The sequence below is a fragment of the Sapajus apella genome, unplaced genomic scaffold (genome assembly GCF_009761245.1).
Source record: "Sapajus apella isolate SASKATOON/1434 unplaced genomic scaffold, GSC_monkey_1.0 scaffold57, whole genome shotgun sequence".
NCBI lineage: Eukaryota > Metazoa > Chordata > Mammalia > Primates > Cebidae > Sapajus > Sapajus apella.
Genome location: NW_022436997.1, coordinates 13204146 through 13223219, shown reverse-complemented (window position 1 = coordinate 13223219; position 19074 = coordinate 13204146). Strand labels below are relative to the sequence as shown.

The window sequence follows — 19074 nt, the reverse complement described above, 5'->3', positions numbered from 1 at the left end:
AATCTATATCTATGAAGAGAAGGGCAGCTTAGGCTGCTCGTCCAGGCAAGTGGGTACTCTGAATGACTAGATTTCTGTCTGGGGTGGAGTGTAGAGGGCCCCGCTGCACCACAGGCTCAGGAGAGCAGGATGGGGCACCCAGCATAGATAGATGCAACCCATTCCAGGTTACCAAGCTGATCCTGATTGCAAGTCTCATCATCCAGGAAGAGCTGTGGTAGCTCTGCTCCTTCCCCTGGCCTGTGATGAGGGAGATCACAATTCCAGCACCTACTAATTAAGCACTTTCCACATTTCTGGCTGTAGAGGCACCTATCCTGCTCCAAAGTAAGCAAAGCAGTACTCTAATTCCTGGCCTAAGACTAACGTTCCTGTGCAGCTGTGCTGCTGGGTCACCAAAGAACAGCTGAGTTTGCATGCACCCAAATTAAAAATGGCCTCCTGCTCTCAGCACTCGGTTTAAAAAAGTGCCTGCAGCTTTTCCCAGTGTCTTTCCCTCACAGTGTCTCTATGCCTTTCCCCAAGTTACCTGCAGGGCTTGAAGGAAACAAAGTGTGCTCCTTCAGCTTGGGTTGCTCAGATCCCTAGTAGAAAGGTAAATCACAGAGGGAGCCTTTCTGCCTCTCCTGTGTACTGGAGTTTCACTCACTTTTATCAGCCAGATGCTGTCACAGGGGCTGTTAGCCTGCATTCTCCTCCCTGGGAATTGGAATGTCCTTCACAATTCTGGTGAATTCTCATTTTACTTCTTGAATTAACACGCACAGAGTTGATCTTTATGCACTATCTTGCTATTTCCAAGTGGCCAAGGCATGCTAAGAGCCTCTAATCTGTCATCTTGAGGAAAAATCAACATAAGTTCCTATATTAATATAGAGAGAATATTCAGGCCCTGTAAGTACTAGTCGGTCACCAAATCTTAACACTTATTTTGTAATATGTCTCTAATCCCTTTCATATTCATTGATCCTAATTAAATCAGGTCTTTGTTACAATAAGCCTGAACAATAATAAGAAGCAAATCAGTTTCTAAATGCCTGGAGAACTGGCTCGGTGTGGAGCAGAGAGGGCCCCACTCCACCACAATAGCCAGATAATTCCTGTAGCCAAATAATTCTGTGTTGCATGCTCAGACCTTGTAAGCAAATAATTTAGTCAGTAACCTCCCTAACCAGAGTAGGCTCTGGTTATACAACCAGAGACTGAGAAATGAAGTTAATACTCTTGAGCCTGAAATTCAAAATCCTTCTTGACTGCATGTCAATCATTTCTACCTTTTTCTGAACCATCTTCACATTTCTGAATTCTCCCTATTCTATAGACGAATACATCTATGCTTCCTAAATTTTGTGTTATTTTCTAACTGTTGACACATTCTATTCTACTTTCTTAAATTTTTTCCTCACCTTTTTTCCATATACAAATGCATTCTTTAAACTCATTTCAAATCTTTCCTGATCCATCAACATTTGTCTTAATGCCTGGAGACCATGCAAATTGGTCTTACTCAAAATACTGAAGATATCTGTCATCCATGGTATTCATTCGGCAGGTACTTCCTTATGCTATCTCTGCTGATACACTATATAACTATTCTTTTATGTTGTATTGTAGAAATTGTTGTATATATTTTATTTATTTTTCTTTTGATTTAAGATTATCCTTCATATATTTTTTTGGCCTACAAGATTTTATACTTCTTATGAGGCTTATTTCTTAAATATCTTTGTAGCATAATACCACATAGATTTCCAGTATCTTGAATTAATTGGTTCATAAGTCATTTATTTGCTGTCTTATAAATCTGTTCAGAATTGACTCGGCAATAAACTCTAAGTCAGGATCTTAAAATTGTATTCAAGATTTCTATTAGACATACACAGATGAAAGAATCATAATGGTAATTTATTTCAATTTAAAACTGAAAAATCCCAGAGTATTAATTTTTCAAAATCAAGATTAAAAATTTTTGATATAGTTTTTAACCAAAATGACCTAAAAAGAAACAAGTAGGCACCCCAATAGACATATGTATACATTTCCTCAACTCTTTCCACCACTTTCTATATTGAGTATCAGAAACACTTTTAGAGATAATGTTTATAGATTCTCATTGTACAGGTCTTTAATTCTGTAACTAAAAAATACATATCCAATTGACAGGAGCCAAGATAGCCGAATAGAAACAGCTCTGGTTTATAGACAAATACATCTATGCTTCCTAAATTTTGTGTTATTTTCTCACTGTTGACATATTCTATCTACTTTCCTAAATTTTATCCTCACATTTTCTTTTCATATACAAATTCTTTAAGACTCAGTTCAAATCTCTCCCGATGCATTAACATTTTTCTTAATACTTGGAGACCATTCAAACTGATCTTATTCAAAATACTGAAGATACCTGCCATCCGTGATATTCGTTTGGCATATACTTCCTTGTGTCATCTCTGCTGATACACTATATAACTATTCTTTTATCCTCTTAGCAAGATGAACATGGAAGGCAGGTGATTCCTCCATTTCCAACTGAGGTATCCAGTTTATCTCAATGTGATTGACTAGACAGTGGATGTAACCCACGGAGAGTGAGCAGAAGCAGGGTGGAGCATTGTTTCACCTGAGAATTGCATGGGGTGAGGAGACATCCCTCCGCCAGAAAAGGGAAGTGATGAGGAAATATGCTACCCAGTGTAGCTACTACACTTTTCCCATGGATTTTTGCAATCTGCAGATGAGGAGATTTCTTCATTACCTTACACCACCAGGGCCCTGGGTCTCAAGCACAAAACTGGGTGGCTGTTTGGGCAGGCACTGAGCTGCAAGAGTTTTCATATACTCCAGCAGCACCTAAAACTCCAGTGAGACAGGAGAACCATCCACTCCCATGAAAAGGGGGCTGAAGCTGAAGCCAAGGAGTCAAGTGGTCTTGCTCATTAAGTCCCACTCCCACAGAGCCCAGCAAGCTGAGAACCACTGGCTTGAAATTTCCACTGTCAGCACAGCAGTCTCAAGTCAGCCTGGGATGACTGAGTTACCAGCGGGGAGGGATGACTGCCATTACTGTGGCTTTAGTAGGATATTTTCCCCTGACAGTGCTAAAGAGACTAGGACATTTGGACTGGGTGGAATTCCGCACAGTGCAGCAAAGCAGCTGAGGGGCCAGACTGCTTCTTCAGATCCCTCCCTCACTGGGCAGGGCCTCCTTGCAGGAAGTCCAGCAGCTCCAGTCAGGGACTTACAGACAGAACTCTCATCTCCCTAGGAAAGAGCACCGTGGGGGAGGGGTGGCCGTGGTCTCAGGTTCCCTTCACTTAATCTTTCCTGCCTGGAAGTTCTGAAGAGAACAGCTGATCCTAACAATGGGGATTCCCCCAGCACAGCACACCAGCTCCACAAAGGAACAGACGGCCTCTTCAAATGGGTCTCTGACCCCCTTGCCTCCTGACTGGGTGAGACCTCCCAGCAAAGGTTGCCAGATACCTCACACAAGAGAGTTCAGGTCAGGGTATTAGGTCGGTGCCCCTCTAGGATGAAGCTTCCAGAGGAAACAGCAGGCAGCAATCTTTGCTATTCTGCAGCCTCCACTGGTGATACCAAGGCAAACAGAGTCTGAAGTGGATACCTAGTAAACTGTAGCATACCTGCCTAAGAGGGGCCTATTAGAAGAAAAACAAACAGAAAGAAAGCAACAACAACAACATTAACAAAAAAGATGCCACAAAAACCCCATCCAAAGGTTATTAGCCTCAAAGATCAATGGTAGATAAATCCATGAAGATGAAGAAAAACCAATGCAAAAACACTGAAAATCCCCAAAGCTGGAATGCCTCTTCTCCTTCAAATAATCACAACACTTATTGAGCAAGGGCACAGAATGGGGCTGAAGCTGAGATGGATGAACTGACAGAAGGAGGCTTTAGAAAGTGAGTAATAGTGAATTTTACTGACCTAAAGGATTATGTTCTAACTCAATGCAAAGAAGCTAAGAACCATGATAAAATGTTACAGGAGCTGTTAACTAGAATAACCAGTTTAAAGAGGAATATAAATGACCTGATAAAGTTGAAAAACACAGCACGGGAACTTCATGATGCAAACATAAGAATCAATAGCTTAATCAACCAAGCAGAAGAGAGAATACCAGAGCTTGAAGACTATCTTGCAGGCAAACAAGATTAAATTTTTAAAAAATGAAACAAAACAAACAAAACCTCTGAGAACTATGGAACTATGTAAAAAGACTGAATCTATGACTGATTGGAGACCCTGAAAGAGATGGAGAGAATGAAACCAAGTTGGAAAACACACTTCAGGACACCATCCAGGAGAGCTTCCCCAACCTAGAAAGACAGGCCAATTTTCAAATTCAGGAAATCCAAAGAACCCCAGTAAGATACTCCATGAAAAGAGTTAACCCCAAGACACATAATCATCAGATTCTCCAACGTCAAAATGAAGAAAAAAATGTTAAGGGTAGCCACAGAGAAAGGCAAAGTTGTCTACAAAGGGAAGCCCATCAGGCTAACAATGTGCTTCTCAGTGGAAACCCTACAAGCCAGAAGAGATTGGGGGACAATATTCAACATTCTTAAAAGAAATTCCAACCCAAACTTTCATATCAGGCCAAACTAAGCATCATAAATGAAGGAGAAATAAAATATTTTTTAGACAAGCAACTGCTGAGGGATTTTGTGAACACCAGGTCTACCTTGCAAGAGCTCCTAAAGGAAGCACTAAACATACATAGGAAATACCATTACTATCCACTACAAAAACACACTGATGTACACAGACCAACAACTCAATGGGGCAACTACATTAACAAGTCTGCAAAATTAACCAGCCTATGTCATTATGACAGGATCTAATTCATACATAATATTAACATTAAATGTAAATGGGCTAAATGACCCAATTAAAAGACATGGAATGGCAAGCTGAATACAAAGACAGGACCCATCAGTGTGCTGTATTCAAGAGACACATCTCACATGCAAAAACACACATAAACTCAAAATAAAGGGATTGGAGGAAAGTTTACCAAAAAAAAATTGAAGCAGAAGAAAAGAAGAGGTTACAATCCTAGTTTCTGGAAAAATAGACTTTAAACCAACAAAGGTCAAAAAAGGCAAAGAAGGCCATTACATAATGTTAAAGGTTCAATTCAACAAGAAGAGCTAACTATTCTAAATATATATGCACCCAATACAGGAGCATTGAGATTTTAAAACAAGTTCTTAGAGGCCTACAAAGAGACTTAGACCCCCACACAATGATAGAGGGAGACTGTAATACCCCATTGTCAGTATTAGACATATCATTGAGACAGAAAATCAACAAAGATGTTCAGGACTTGAACTCAGCTCTAGACCAAGTGGACCTGATAGATATGCACAGCACTCTCCACCCAAAAACAACAGAATATACATTTTTCTCAGTGCCATGTGGTACTTACTCTACAATTGATTACATAATTGGAAGTAAAACACTTCTCAGCAAGTACAAAATAACTGAAATAATAACAAACACTCTCTCAGACCACAGTGCAATCAAATTAGAACTCAAGATTAAAAAGCCCTCTCAAAAATCATACAACTACATGGAAATTGAACAACCTGGTCCTTAATGACTCCTGGGTAAATAATGAAATTAAGACAGAAATCAAGAAGTTCTTTGACACCAATGAGAACAGAGTGACAAAATATCAGAATCTCTGGGATGCAGCTAAAGTGTTAAGTGGGAAATTTATAGCACTTACATCAAAAAGCTAGAAAGATCTCAAAGCAACACCCTAACATCACAACTGAACGAACTAGAGAACAAAGTGTAAACAAACTCCTGAGCTAGCAGAAGACTAGAAATAACCAAGCTTAGAATGGAACTGAAGGAGATAAACACACAAAAAAAACACCAAAAAAAAAAAAAAAAATCAACAAATCCAGCAGCTGATTTTTTCTTAAAAAAAAAAAAAAAAAAAAAAAAAAAAAAAAAAAACCTCAATAAAATAGATAGACCACTAGTGAGACTAATTTAAAAAAAGAGAGAGAAAGAGAAGATTCAAATAAACACAATCAGAAACGATAAGGGGGATACCACCACTGATACCACAGAAATACAAACAACCATCAGAGAATACTATAAACACCTCTATGCAAATAAGCTGGAAAATCTACAAGAAATGGATAAATTCCTGGACACATACACCCTCCTAAGACTGAATCAGGGAGAATTTGAATTCCTAAATAGACCAGTAACAAGTTCTGAAATTGAGGCAGTAATAAATAGCCTACCAACCAAAAAGAGGCCCAGATCCAGATGGATTTATAGATGAATTCTACCAGAGGTACAAAGAGGAGCTGGTACCATATCTTCTGAAACTATTCCAAACAGAAAAGTTGGGACTCCTCCCTAACTCATTTTATGAAGACAGCATCCTCCTGATACCAAAACCTGGAAGTTCTGGCCAGGGCTACCAGGTAAAGGAAAAAAAAAACAAACTGTATTCAAATAGGAAAAAAGGAAGACAAATTGTCTTTGTTTGAGGATGACATAATCCTATATCTAGAAATCCCCATCAATTCAGCTCAAAAGCTTCCTAAGCTGATAAGCAACTTTAGCAAAGTCTCAGGACACAATATCAATGTGCAGAAATCACAAGCATTCCTATACACCAACAACAGACAAGCAGAGAGCCAAACCATGAGTGAACTCCCATTTGCAACTGCCACAAAGAGAATAAAATTCCTAGGAAAACAATTGACAAGGTAAGTGAAGGACCTATTCAAGGAGAACTACAAACCACTGCTCAAGGATATTAGAGCAGATACAAGCAGATGGGAAAAGATTTCATGCTCATGGATAGGAAGAATCAATATTGTGAAAATAACCATACTGCCCAAAGCAATTTATAGATTCAATTCTATTCCCATTAAACTACCATTGACATTCTTCACAGAATTAGAAAAAAAAACTTTTAAAATTCACATGTAACCAAAAAACAGCTCACACAGCCAAGACAATCCTAAGCAAAAAATAAAACAAAGCTGGAGGTATCACGCTACCTAACTCCAAACTATACTATAAGTCTACAGCAACCAAAACAGCACAGTACTGGTATAAAAATAGGCACATAGACCAATGGAACAGAATAGAGAACTCAGAAATAAAACCACACATCTAAAACCATCTGATCTTCAACAACCATGACAAAAATAAGCAATGGGGAAATGATTCCTCATTTAATAAATGATACTGGGAGAACTAGCTAACCATAAGCAGAAAATTGAAACTGGACCCCTTCCTTATGCCTCATACGAAAATTAACTCAAGATTAATTAAAGATTTAAATGTAAACTCCAAAACTATAAAAACCCTAGAAGAAAATGTAGGCAATACAATTCAGGACATAGGCATGGGGAAAGACTTTATAATGAAATTGCCAAAAGCAATTGCAACAAAAATTGACAAATGGGATCTAATTAAACTACAGAGCTTCTGCACCACAAAAGAAACCATCATCAGAGTGAACTGGCAACCTACAGAATGGGAGAAAATTTTTGCAATCTATGCATCTGACAAAGGTCTAATATCCAGAATCTATATGGAACTTAAGGCAATTTACAAGAAAAAATAACAATCACATTAACAAAATGGGCAAAGGATACGAACAAACACTTCTCAAAAAAAAGACATATATGTGGGTAACAGACATATATTACTGAACATTAGAGAAATGTAAATCAAAACCACAATGAGATACCACCTCATGCCAGTCAAAATACCAATTATTAAAAAGTCAAGAAACAACAGATGCTGGTGAGGCTGCAGAGAAATAACACTTTTACACTGTTGGTGAGAGTGTAAATTAGTTCAACCACTGTGGAAGACAGTGTGGTGATTCCTCAAAGATTGAGAACCAGAAATACCCTTTGACCCAGCAATCCCATTACTGGGCATACACCCTAAGGAGCATAAGTTATTCTGTTAAAAAGATACATGCATGTGTTGTGTTCATTGCAGCACTATTCACAATAGCAAAGACATGGAATCAACCCAAATGCCCATCAATTATACACTTAAAAAAATGTGGTACATATACATCATGGAATATTATGCAGCCATAAAAAGGAACAAGATCATGTCCTTTGCAGGGACATGGATGAAGCTGGAAGGCATTATCTTCAGTAAACTAACATAGGAACAGAAAACCAAACACTCTATGTTCTCACTTATAAGCGAGAGATGAACAATGAGAACACATGGACACAGGGAAGAAGAACACTTACTGGGGCTTATCAGGGAGGGTAGGGTTGGGAAAAGCATTAGGAAAAAGACCTAATGCATGTTGGGCTTAATACCTAGGTGATGGGTTGATAGGTCCAGCAAACCACCATGGCATGTGTTTACCTATGTAACAAACCTGCATATCCTGCACATGTACCATGGAATTTAAAAATAATAAAAGAAAATAATCATAGAAAAATGAAAAATGCATCCCCAAAACATTTGCCTTCTTTCCTTTTCTTGTAAGAAACATGTCTTCAATGAACTGGAAATGTTCTGTCTAGAACAGGCCGATCAGAGCTTGAGGGATTAAAAATTTATTTTAAAACTCATACATTTCTGAAATTATAATTTATAAACACAGATTGTACATTAATAATATACTATTAATACAATATAATACATTATATCTTTACTACTGTATGTCTTTACTATGTTAACTATATATCATGATATATAGGATTTATTTCAATATAGAAACAGTATTGACATCATAAACTGAGGGAATATTAATATAGCTTATATAGTTTACTATATGATTTACATGCAGTCCTCACCTTCAGTATTTGTCATTTTACTTTCATGAAAACTTTCACTGGTCTCCTTAGAGGCTCCAAATAGAACCAAACTTTGAGATGTGACATTGCCTTTTAAAAGGAAAAATTACATATTTTAGTGAGTAGTTAATGTCACAGAAAATTTTAAAATAAGCACCATCATGTATAAAACTATGTTAGGGAAGTGCTCTCCTTAAAAGAAAAAAACTATGATATAAATATTAATCAAAATCCACAGTAGATTATCCTCAGATATTTTCTCTATGCTCTTCAATTGGTTTGACTCTTTCGTCATTAGAATATATTCAAAATGACATGAGGCTGTTTAAAGCAAACAGATAAATTATTATGTGTTGATATAGAATGTATCCAGGATAAACTACGTGAAAATTAGCAAGGCAGAGATTTGTGTGTAAGCTTTGTCATCCTTTTTTTAAAATGAGATACGTGTATATATACATATATACTATTATATATCTTTACTATGTTAACTATTAATGATATGTAGGATTTATAAAAATGATATATAGGATTTATAAAAATTATAAATTATTTATAATTATGAATCCTACATAATATATATATATATACATATCTAATGATATAGATATACATATCATTACATAGGATTAATAATTGCTAGATTAAGAAACTGTTGTTTTTAGAAAGAGAAAATGTAGAGGGGGGAAATGTTTTATTTTATTCTACAATCTCTGAGGAAGCGTTTCAAAATTCTAAAACAGAAGAATATATTATCATTTATTTGACATTTTCTTATAAGCTAAATATATCTACACTACAATGTAGCAACACCAGTCCTAAGCTTTTAACAAACAGAAATAGAAGCATATGTCCACAAAAATATTAGCCCAGACCATTCCTATAGCTTTATTTATAACAGTGATATCTGGAAACAACCTAAATGTTCATCAGCAGAAAAACAGATTTAAATAAATACTGTGTAGTTATGCAATAACATAATGTGGACCAGTGGAAAAGAATGAGCTGCAAATACATAAAGTAACATTAGTGAATCTTAAAAATATGTTGAGCATACAAAGTCAGATAAAACATACTTGAAACATTTAATTTCCTTATTACAAGGTCCAAGAAAAAGACAAAACTAAGCTATGGTGATAAAAATCAAAACAACAGTTGCCTATGGTAGGTGAGAAACTTTCAGGAGTGATGGACATGTTTTCTAACTTGAACGGCATGGTAGTTACATTTATGTATACACTTATCAAAATACATTAAATTATAAATTTAAGATGACATTTTCTTCTATGTATGTTATAAAATAAAAAATATTGTTTTACTCTAAAACCATTAAAATATTTTTATATATTATAAATACATACGCACATACATACAGAAATATAAGGTTTATATGCTTCCAGAATAACTTATGTTAATATATACTAACAATTACAGACAGAACATTTATATGTCAAAGCTCACTAAAGCATAAAATAAGGCAAAAGTAAGTTTATAGCAAAAATATTCAATAATAGGTAATTGTTCAAAAAATATGAAAATGATAAAATATAGTGCTAATCAAATGCTTATTGTAATACATAAATGGCTACATCTATCCAAAAATAACCAATTATAAAATATAGAAAAAAATATAAATAAAATGTATACAATTATTTTCTGAAAAAGAAAACTTGATGTGACAAAATATGAGCAAACCTAGAACTTAAGCTGAACAGCACCAAGTTATTAGTTTACAATTAAAGTTATAGATAATAATAAAAATTGATATGTGCATAACAAAACAGAACATTATATTAGAAAAATATCTTATTTTTTAACATAAAGAGAAATTTAGAGAAAAAATATAGGGAAAGAATTTAAGTCACTGTCATTTATCTGTGGCATATGCAGTTCAGAATAACAAAATCATACACAGGATGTGATGAATACAAGAAGGTAACATTGATATACATATTATAAATCACCAAAAGATACAGATTATATCATTTTAAAGGTAATAAAAGTAGGTATCTTAGACAGCAATATAATAAAAAAATTTAGTAAGTAGAAACTAGTTGCAGTATATATAACTAATCTACTGTACAGTTAGAAATTTGTCATATAAAGTCAATTCAAAAGTATTTGGAAATTCAATGAACATTCCAAAAAACAAAGGTGTCAAGGAAGAATTCCATGTCGTAAAAAATACATATTAAAAAGAAAACACTTTGTAAACAAACGTTAATGTATTCGAAACAGAAATACATTCAGAATTTAAATGTTAAGCTGTAAATAAACAACATTTAAAATACTAGTAAAAGTGGAAATATATATGTGTGTACTAAGACATTAAAGGGAAACATAAGAAAGAAAGAAATCTTTATTTTTTTTTTTAATTTATTTTTTTTTTTGAGATGGAGTTTCACTCTTGCTACCCAGGCTGGAGTGCAGTGGTGCAATCTCGGCTCACCGCAACCTCCGCCTCCTGGGTTCAGGCAATTCTCCTGCCTCAGCCTCCAGAGTAGCTGGGATTACAGGCACGCGCCACCACGCCCAGCTAATTTTTGTATTTTTAGTAGAGACAGGGTTTCACCATGTTGACCAGGATGGTCGCGATCTCTTGACCTCGTGATCCACCCGCCTCGGCCTCCCAAAGTGCTGGGATTACAGGCGTGAGCCACCGCACCCGGCCCTAGAAATCTTTATTTTTATTATTATTATTTTTTTAATGGAATCTTGCTTTGTCACCAGGCTGGAGTGCAATGGCAGGATCCCAGCTCACTACAACGTCTGCCTCCTGGATTCAAGCGACTCTCCTGCCTCAGCCTCCCAGGTACCTGGGATTACAGGAATGCACCACCATGCCCAGCTAATTTTTTGTATTGTTAGTAGAGATGGGGTTTGCCATGTTGGCTAGACTGGTCTAGAACTCCTGACCTCAGTTGATCCACCTGCCTCAGCCTCTGAAAGTGCTGGGATTACATGCATGAGCCACCATGCCTGGCCAGAAATAAATAATTCTAAAACTGTAAAAAAACATTTTCCTGATATATCAGCCAGCCCAACCTATAGGGGCTCATTTCCAGTAGAGCACTGGAAGCAAATGTCCTATTTTCCAAGCTGCTGAGCTTTTGGCATTGTACCCACAACTTCAGTCCCCTTCTCTAATCACTTCCTTCAGACTCTGTGATGATGATGTGAGGTTTTCCCATAATTAAGACCTCAGTATTATCTTTGAACTTTAGTTTTACTCTAATCTTCAAACAGATATTCCCACAACTTTCCTGAGTCTTGATGACTCCAATCCCTACATTCAGTACCCCAATCAGTGACTTGGGGAGTTTGCAATGCAGCCCTTTTGTGGAATGTTCAGAGTATTAAAAGAATAACGTTTTCACAATCAAATTCTTGTGTAAGTTAGATACTGACATGAAAGAATCAGAATTGTAATAGAATATAAACCTAATACACAGTCTTTAAAAATTAGAATTTAAAAAATAAAATAAAATTGGAAAGCTGGACATGGTGGCATGCACCTGTAGTCCCAGTTACTCCAGAGGCTGAGGCAGAATAATCACTTGAGCCCAGGAGTTCAAAGCTGCAGTAAGCCATGACTGTGTCACTGCTGTCCGCACTGGAAACAAAGCAACAACCTCTCTCTAAAAAATAAAATAAATAAAACTGGAAATATTAAGTGCAAATAAAACAAAAATCAACAAAATTTCATACACTATAGAACTGTGTTAAAATTAATTTGAAAGTGTAAAAGAAAACTAATCCATCAATCACCTGAAAAGTTACCATGCCATTCTTGCCCCCATAGTAATCCAATGGGAAGCATCGTGGTCTTCCCATGCATAATTTATCTAAACCAATAATGAGTACAGAGTCAAAGTTATCAAACATAAAAACATGTAGACATCACAACCCAAGATTAGTTGTCAGTAGGCAACCAATGTTATAATTTGCTTGTGTGTACTTCCAAATACTTTATAGCTATGAGGAGAATATTTCATATGTATATATGTATGTATGTGTGCATATATATGAAATATATATAAAGAGACCATATACACATACATTTCTTTCATTCTCAGGACAGAGAGATTCCATGTCAATTTCAAACCATATTTCAAATTCAACTTTGTATTTCAAGTTGTTAGAAAAATATTTTTTTACACACTAAGACCAGTCACATCAGGATTCACCTTAAAATTCAAGGTTGGTAAGTTTAACAATTTAATTGGAAGTTTTTTTATTTCTCAGAAGTTTATAAAATAAAGGTAAATTATACAACTAGAATTATATTACATGACATAAAACATCAGTTTCAATGGTATCTTGTAGTATAAATTTACCATAATTTATTGAGCCAGTGAGGATGAAAAAAATCTCAAATTAAAGTAAGAATGACTAATATTTATTGAACATATACATGACAGTTGACTTCAACATGTTAATTTATTATACTATGATACTTAATCTTTACAATAACACATATTAATTTTCACTTTACACATGAGTAAAATGTGGCCCAGAAAGGTAGTGAATCAAACCAGGTTCACAAAGTTAGCAACTGATAGAACTAAGATTTAAACTTTGTTTCTAGTTCCAGTCTTTCAACTACACTAGCATTCTTCAAATCCTGTTTACAATATATAATTTCAAGAGATTTTTATAAGTACGGAAAGATGCAGTTCTATACTCAAATAGCATATTACTTGAGAAGATTTTTTTCATTGCAAGACTTTTTAGAGCTTTCAAAGTATCAATGTTCATCAAAAAAATCTTCAAGAAAAATATAAATCCTACAAAATTTCTGAGTTTTATTTTACCTCAGAATTAGTATTCATATTACATGAGAAACTCCTAAAAATCAATATGAAAAAGCAAATGACTCAGAAAATTAGAAAAAAGATATACAGGTATTGATCGACTTATGACCTATGCAACTTACGACCATTCGACTTTATGACCGCAATCGCTAGCCACCACTGCTCCGCATCTGGCAGCCCAAACGTTGCCCAGCTGGGCGTAGGACAGTGCGGACCAGCTTCCGGCAGCACTACCATCTCCGCGTGCACCATTTCAACTGTTATCCCAGACTCGGTACAGCAATTTGTGTTTTGTGTCTTGGATAGTTTTCATCAAACCCCTCCCAATAAAATTCTTATACATTTCGAAGCAATGGACCCAAAAATCGAACGATTTGCAAGGATTGAACGGAGGGCGCACAATGTGTTTCGTCCGTATCGTGAAATTTATGAAGAAAAAAAGAAACATACAATTCAGACAAAGCTCACCATCTTTATGAAAGAACCAACTCCGGTAACCCCAACTGCTGCCTCAGATGACGACATCAACGATCCACAGCCAAGCACCAGTGGCCAATAAAATGTTTCGTACATGTTTATATATTTTGATATGTTTTGCAATTGGGAAAATGTTTCCTATGGTATTTTTTACACCTGTATTTTGTATTTTTGTCTGCACCTGTATTTTGTAATTTTGTATGTTTTGCAAATATTAAACCAGTTGTACTGGTAATGCAGTGTTTTACTTAAACCTGACGAATGTAAAAATAAGAAACAAAATGGTGTAGAGATGATACAAATTGGCATAAAATGAACAAAGAAAATTATGATATATAACAATAATGAAAGAAAATTATGATAAAACATGACTTAAAGATTTTTATAACGTCATTTCACAGTACTGTACATATAGCCTACTCAACTTATGACCAAATCGTGTTACGACCGGTCTGTTGGAACCAATCGTGGTTGTAAGTTGAGCACTAGCTGTAGTCAATTTGCAAAAGTAGAACTCAAAATGCCCAAAAGCACATGAAAAAACTTTCAACATCAATAATAACCAGGGAAATTTAAATTAAAACCACAATAAGACATTGTTACATAGTATGGGGATTGTAAATACTTTAAAAGTTTAATAATGTCAAGTGGTAGCAAGAAAATGGAGCAACTGAAACATTCCTACACTGTTATGTCACTATAAATTCATGTAATTACTTTGGAAAATAATTTGGCATCATCAAATAATGTCGATGATAGACACACCATGTACTTACCACTTCTGCTGATAGGTATGCCTTAGAGAAACTCACAAACCATATACGTACAAGGATATTTCTAGGAGTGTTATTCAAAATAGCAAATAATAATAATAATGAATGGTATTGTACAATGGTACAGCAAAATTGATGAAAGCCACAAATAACACTGAGCAAAAAAGTAACAACAAGGAAGAAGTAATGTTGAACAAAGGCATCAACCAACATATATTAATTCAGTTTAATTTCAATTAACAAGCATGTAAAATTAAATTATATCTTTAGGAATGCATACATATGGAACACTAAAGTTAAAATTAAAAAGAAAAGCAAATTAGCACCACAAAAGCCCAGGTATAGGATGGCATAAAGTATTGTTCAGGAGAGTACAGGGAGAGCTTCTGAAATGCTGGGCAGGTCTATGTGTGAAGTAAGTGAGGGTGACACAGGTGTTTCCTCATAACCATTTATGGAAAAAACACATATTAACTTTGTACACTCTTCTATAAGTATGCATTATTCAAAATGAAAAAGGAAATACAGGAAATGGAGTATATAACAGACACTACCAATAGATAAGTATTTTTTGAAGGAGTTTTAAGATTATACTCATTAATAGAACAATTAGGAAGAACACAAGAATGCCTAAAGTTATTTTCATGCTTACAACTTTTTGAAAAGAAAATTAATACATGACAGAAAAAAGAGATGAAAATTATATGTAATAGTTTTGGGATACCTTCATTTGTCCTTGACCATGTCTTCTCTCTGAGAGCCTTTACTTCTTGACATGTTAAACCTATAAAAGGTAAAATACAATACAATAAAATATTTGCTTCCTGAGTCAAATATTCTGCCCTATATTGCACTAGTAAGGGTAAGGGAAGAAAATAAGAATCAGAATAAAGACACATAGGATAAATTACATAAGAAAGGGCTAAGCAGATAAATAGAAGAGAAAGACAAAGTTTGGATGGTGTTTCTCTGCAAGGATGTATGATAGAAAACACTCATGAAGAAAATGGGAAGTCATTTTGGTGACATTCTGGGATGATAAAGAGATTCACAATTTTAATAGAAGATTTCTACATCATTTCTCTGTTTAATGTTCAAGATAATGTAAGTGAAGATTTAATCTAATTTCCAGTGTTGTGTTATACATGGATTTTAAAAATCCAACAGTACGGTAAGATTAGCCTTGTGACATAGCACAGTTTATTGAAAAAATACAGTATATGAAGAGAGATAAGTGCAATTATTTATACATGGCATGACTGCATCTCTAGAGAATCCCCAGTACAAATTCAAAATGATTAAAGAGAGTTTACATATATGCCACATAAATAATATATCATGATTTTTATAAAAGATAGCATTGCCAACACCAATGACACAAAAATATATCCAAAAGACATGTCATTATAGTCACAAAACTATAACCTACATAGGAAAATATTTAATAATTATTATCTGGGTTTTAAAAAGATTGTGGTAGTATAAAATATTATTAGAACATAAAAAATGTTTAAACAAACAAGAATGTAAATTATAGTTCACATTAGGAAGCTAGATAAACATTACAAAAGTATTTTTCCAGTTTAATAATATATAAAGAACTCAACAATTATTTTTAAATTTTAAAAATGAGTAATAATATCAAAAATTCTAAAAGTTATGACAAACATGTGCATGTGTTTGTAGTGGAGAGACGGCCTTGTCCTTTAAATATCTGAATATGTGTCGTATTCTAAGGATACATTTCAAAGACTATTACAAGAAATAAATGTGCAAATCAATGAAGAGAAAAGAAACAGGTTCTTCTCTATACAAAAACAGACATATGAAAATAAGTTATATTTCAAGATAAGATATGATACCCACAAAAATTATTAAACATTTTTAAAAAGTTATCAGATAATTATATAAATATTTTAGACATCTCAAAGAAATTTTAAAAATTTTAGATTCAAACTAGAAAATCTGCAATTTATAGTTATAAAACTGAGATTTGTGCTAATAAAAAATCATCATATGAAATGCAGAAACAGAATATCCCAAAGTTCAACATTCATAATGGTTTTCCTAAATTACCAAGATAAATTATGATGTCTCTCTCTTTCAACACACCAGTTTCATGAAGGCAGGGAGCACATCTATTTTTAGCCACTGTATTTTTGGTAAGTAGCAAAGAATCCCAGATATAGTATTAAGTGTTCATGACTATTTACTGAATGAAAACTACAGTAACTGGAGGAATGAGGGAAGACATTAGAGTGAAATAATGACCACACTAAGAATACAAGTGTACCTCAGAGATATTGTAAGTTCAGTTCTAGACAACTGCAATAAAGTCATACAAAGTGTTTGGTTTCCAAAAGCATAGAAAAGTTATGTTTATACTATACTGTAGTCTATTAAGAGTGTGATACTATATCTAAAACAATATTTCTAAACATTGTCTAAGTATTATTTATGTCTAAATATTAAAAAGATTCTTTAATTAAAAATATTTCAGTTTTAAAAAGTTAATGATCATCTGAGCCTTCAGCAAGTCATAATCTTTTTACTGGTGGAGGGTCTTGCCTCAATGTTGTTGGCTGCAGACTGATCAAGGTGGTGGTTGCTGAAGGCTGGGGTGTCTGTGGCAATTTCTCAAAGTAGGACAGTAAAGTTTTCCTCATGGATTAAGTCTTCCTTTTACAAAAGATTTCTTTGTAGCATGTGATAGTGTTTGATAGCATATTATGCATAGTAGAACTTTTTTCAAAATGGAAGCCAATCCTCTCAAAACCTATTGTTAATTTACCAATTATATTTATCTAGTATTCCAAATCTTTTGTTGTCATTTCAATATCTACAGTATCTTCATCAGGAATAGAGTTCATCTCAGGAAACCACTTTCTTTGCTCATTTCCAAGAAGCAACTTCTGATCCATGAAAGTTTCATCATGAGATTACAGCCCTTCAGTTGCATCTTCTGGCTCCACTTCAAATTCCAGTTCTCTTGCACTTTCTACCACATCTTCAGTTACTTCCTCCACTGAAGTCTAGAACCCCTCAAAGTCATCCAGAAGGGTTGAAATCAATTTATTCCAAATTCCTGTTAATGATATTTTGACCTCCTCTCATGAATCATGAACATTCTCAATGGTATACACTTTCCCAAAGGATTTTTATTTATTTTGCCCAGATCCATCAGAGGAGTCACTAGCTATTGTAGATACAGCTTTACAAAATGCATTTCTTAACTAATAAAACTTGAAAGTTAAAATTGCTCCTTGATCCACAGCCTAGAGACTGGATATTGTGTTAGCAGGTATGAAAACTTTAATCTCCTTATACATCTCCATTTGAGCTTGGATGTATATGTTGTCAGTGGAAGTAATATTTTAAAGGAATTTCCTTCCTTTTTTGAGCAGTAGTTCTCAACAGTGGGATTAAAACATTCAGTATACCATGCTACAGATGAACCGTCATTTAGGCTTTATTGGTTCATTTATAGCACACAGGCAGAGGAGATTTAACATAATTCTTGAGGGCCCTAGGATTTTTGGAATGGTAAGTGAGCATTAACTTCATAATGTCACCAGTTGCATTAGTTTCTAACGAAAGACTCAGCTTGTCCGTTCAAGCTTTGAAACCAGGCATTTACTTTTCCTCCCTAGTTATGAAAGTCCTAGATGACATCTTCTTCTGATATAAGGCTGTTTTGCCTACATTGAAAATCTATTGTTTAGCATGCCCACCTTCATCAATTAGCCTGATTTTCTGGATAGCTTGCTGCAGCTTCTGATCAGCACTTGCTGCTTCGCCCCTACACTTTTATGCTATGGAGATGATATCTTTCCTTAGATTCCATGAACCAATCTCTGCCAGCTTTCAACTTTTCTTCTGCAGCCTTTTCACCTCTCTTAGCTTTTATAGAATTGAATAGAGTTAGGGCCTTGCTCTTGATTAAGCCTTTGTTTAATGGAATGTTGTGTCTGATTTGATCTTCTATCCAGACCATATAAACTTTCTTCATATCAGCAATAAGGCTGTTTTGCTTGCTTTATTATTCATGTGTTCACTGGAGTAGCACTTTTAAGTTCCTTCAAGAACTTTCCCTTTGCATTCACAACTTGGCTAACAGCTCGGCACAAGAGACTATGCTTTCAGTCTATCTCAGCTTTCAACATGCCT

The 19074-nt window shown here is 34.9% G+C and overlaps 1 protein-coding gene across 1 annotated transcript in view; it reads right to left on the bottom strand.

Moving 5' to 3' along the window:
* Positions 1 to 19074, bottom strand: part of CCDC178 (coiled-coil domain containing 178) — a 477035-nt gene that overhangs the window by 420232 nt on the left and 37729 nt on the right. Inside the window, exons 3-4 of the mRNA XM_032245388.1 lie at positions 15632 to 15691; positions 8844 to 8933 (exon numbers count right to left, since the gene is read on the bottom strand). Of these exons, the coding sequence (XP_032101279.1) occupies positions 8844 to 8933; positions 15632 to 15691 (150 nt within the window). The remainder of the gene's footprint in view (positions 1 to 8843; positions 8934 to 15631; positions 15692 to 19074) is intronic.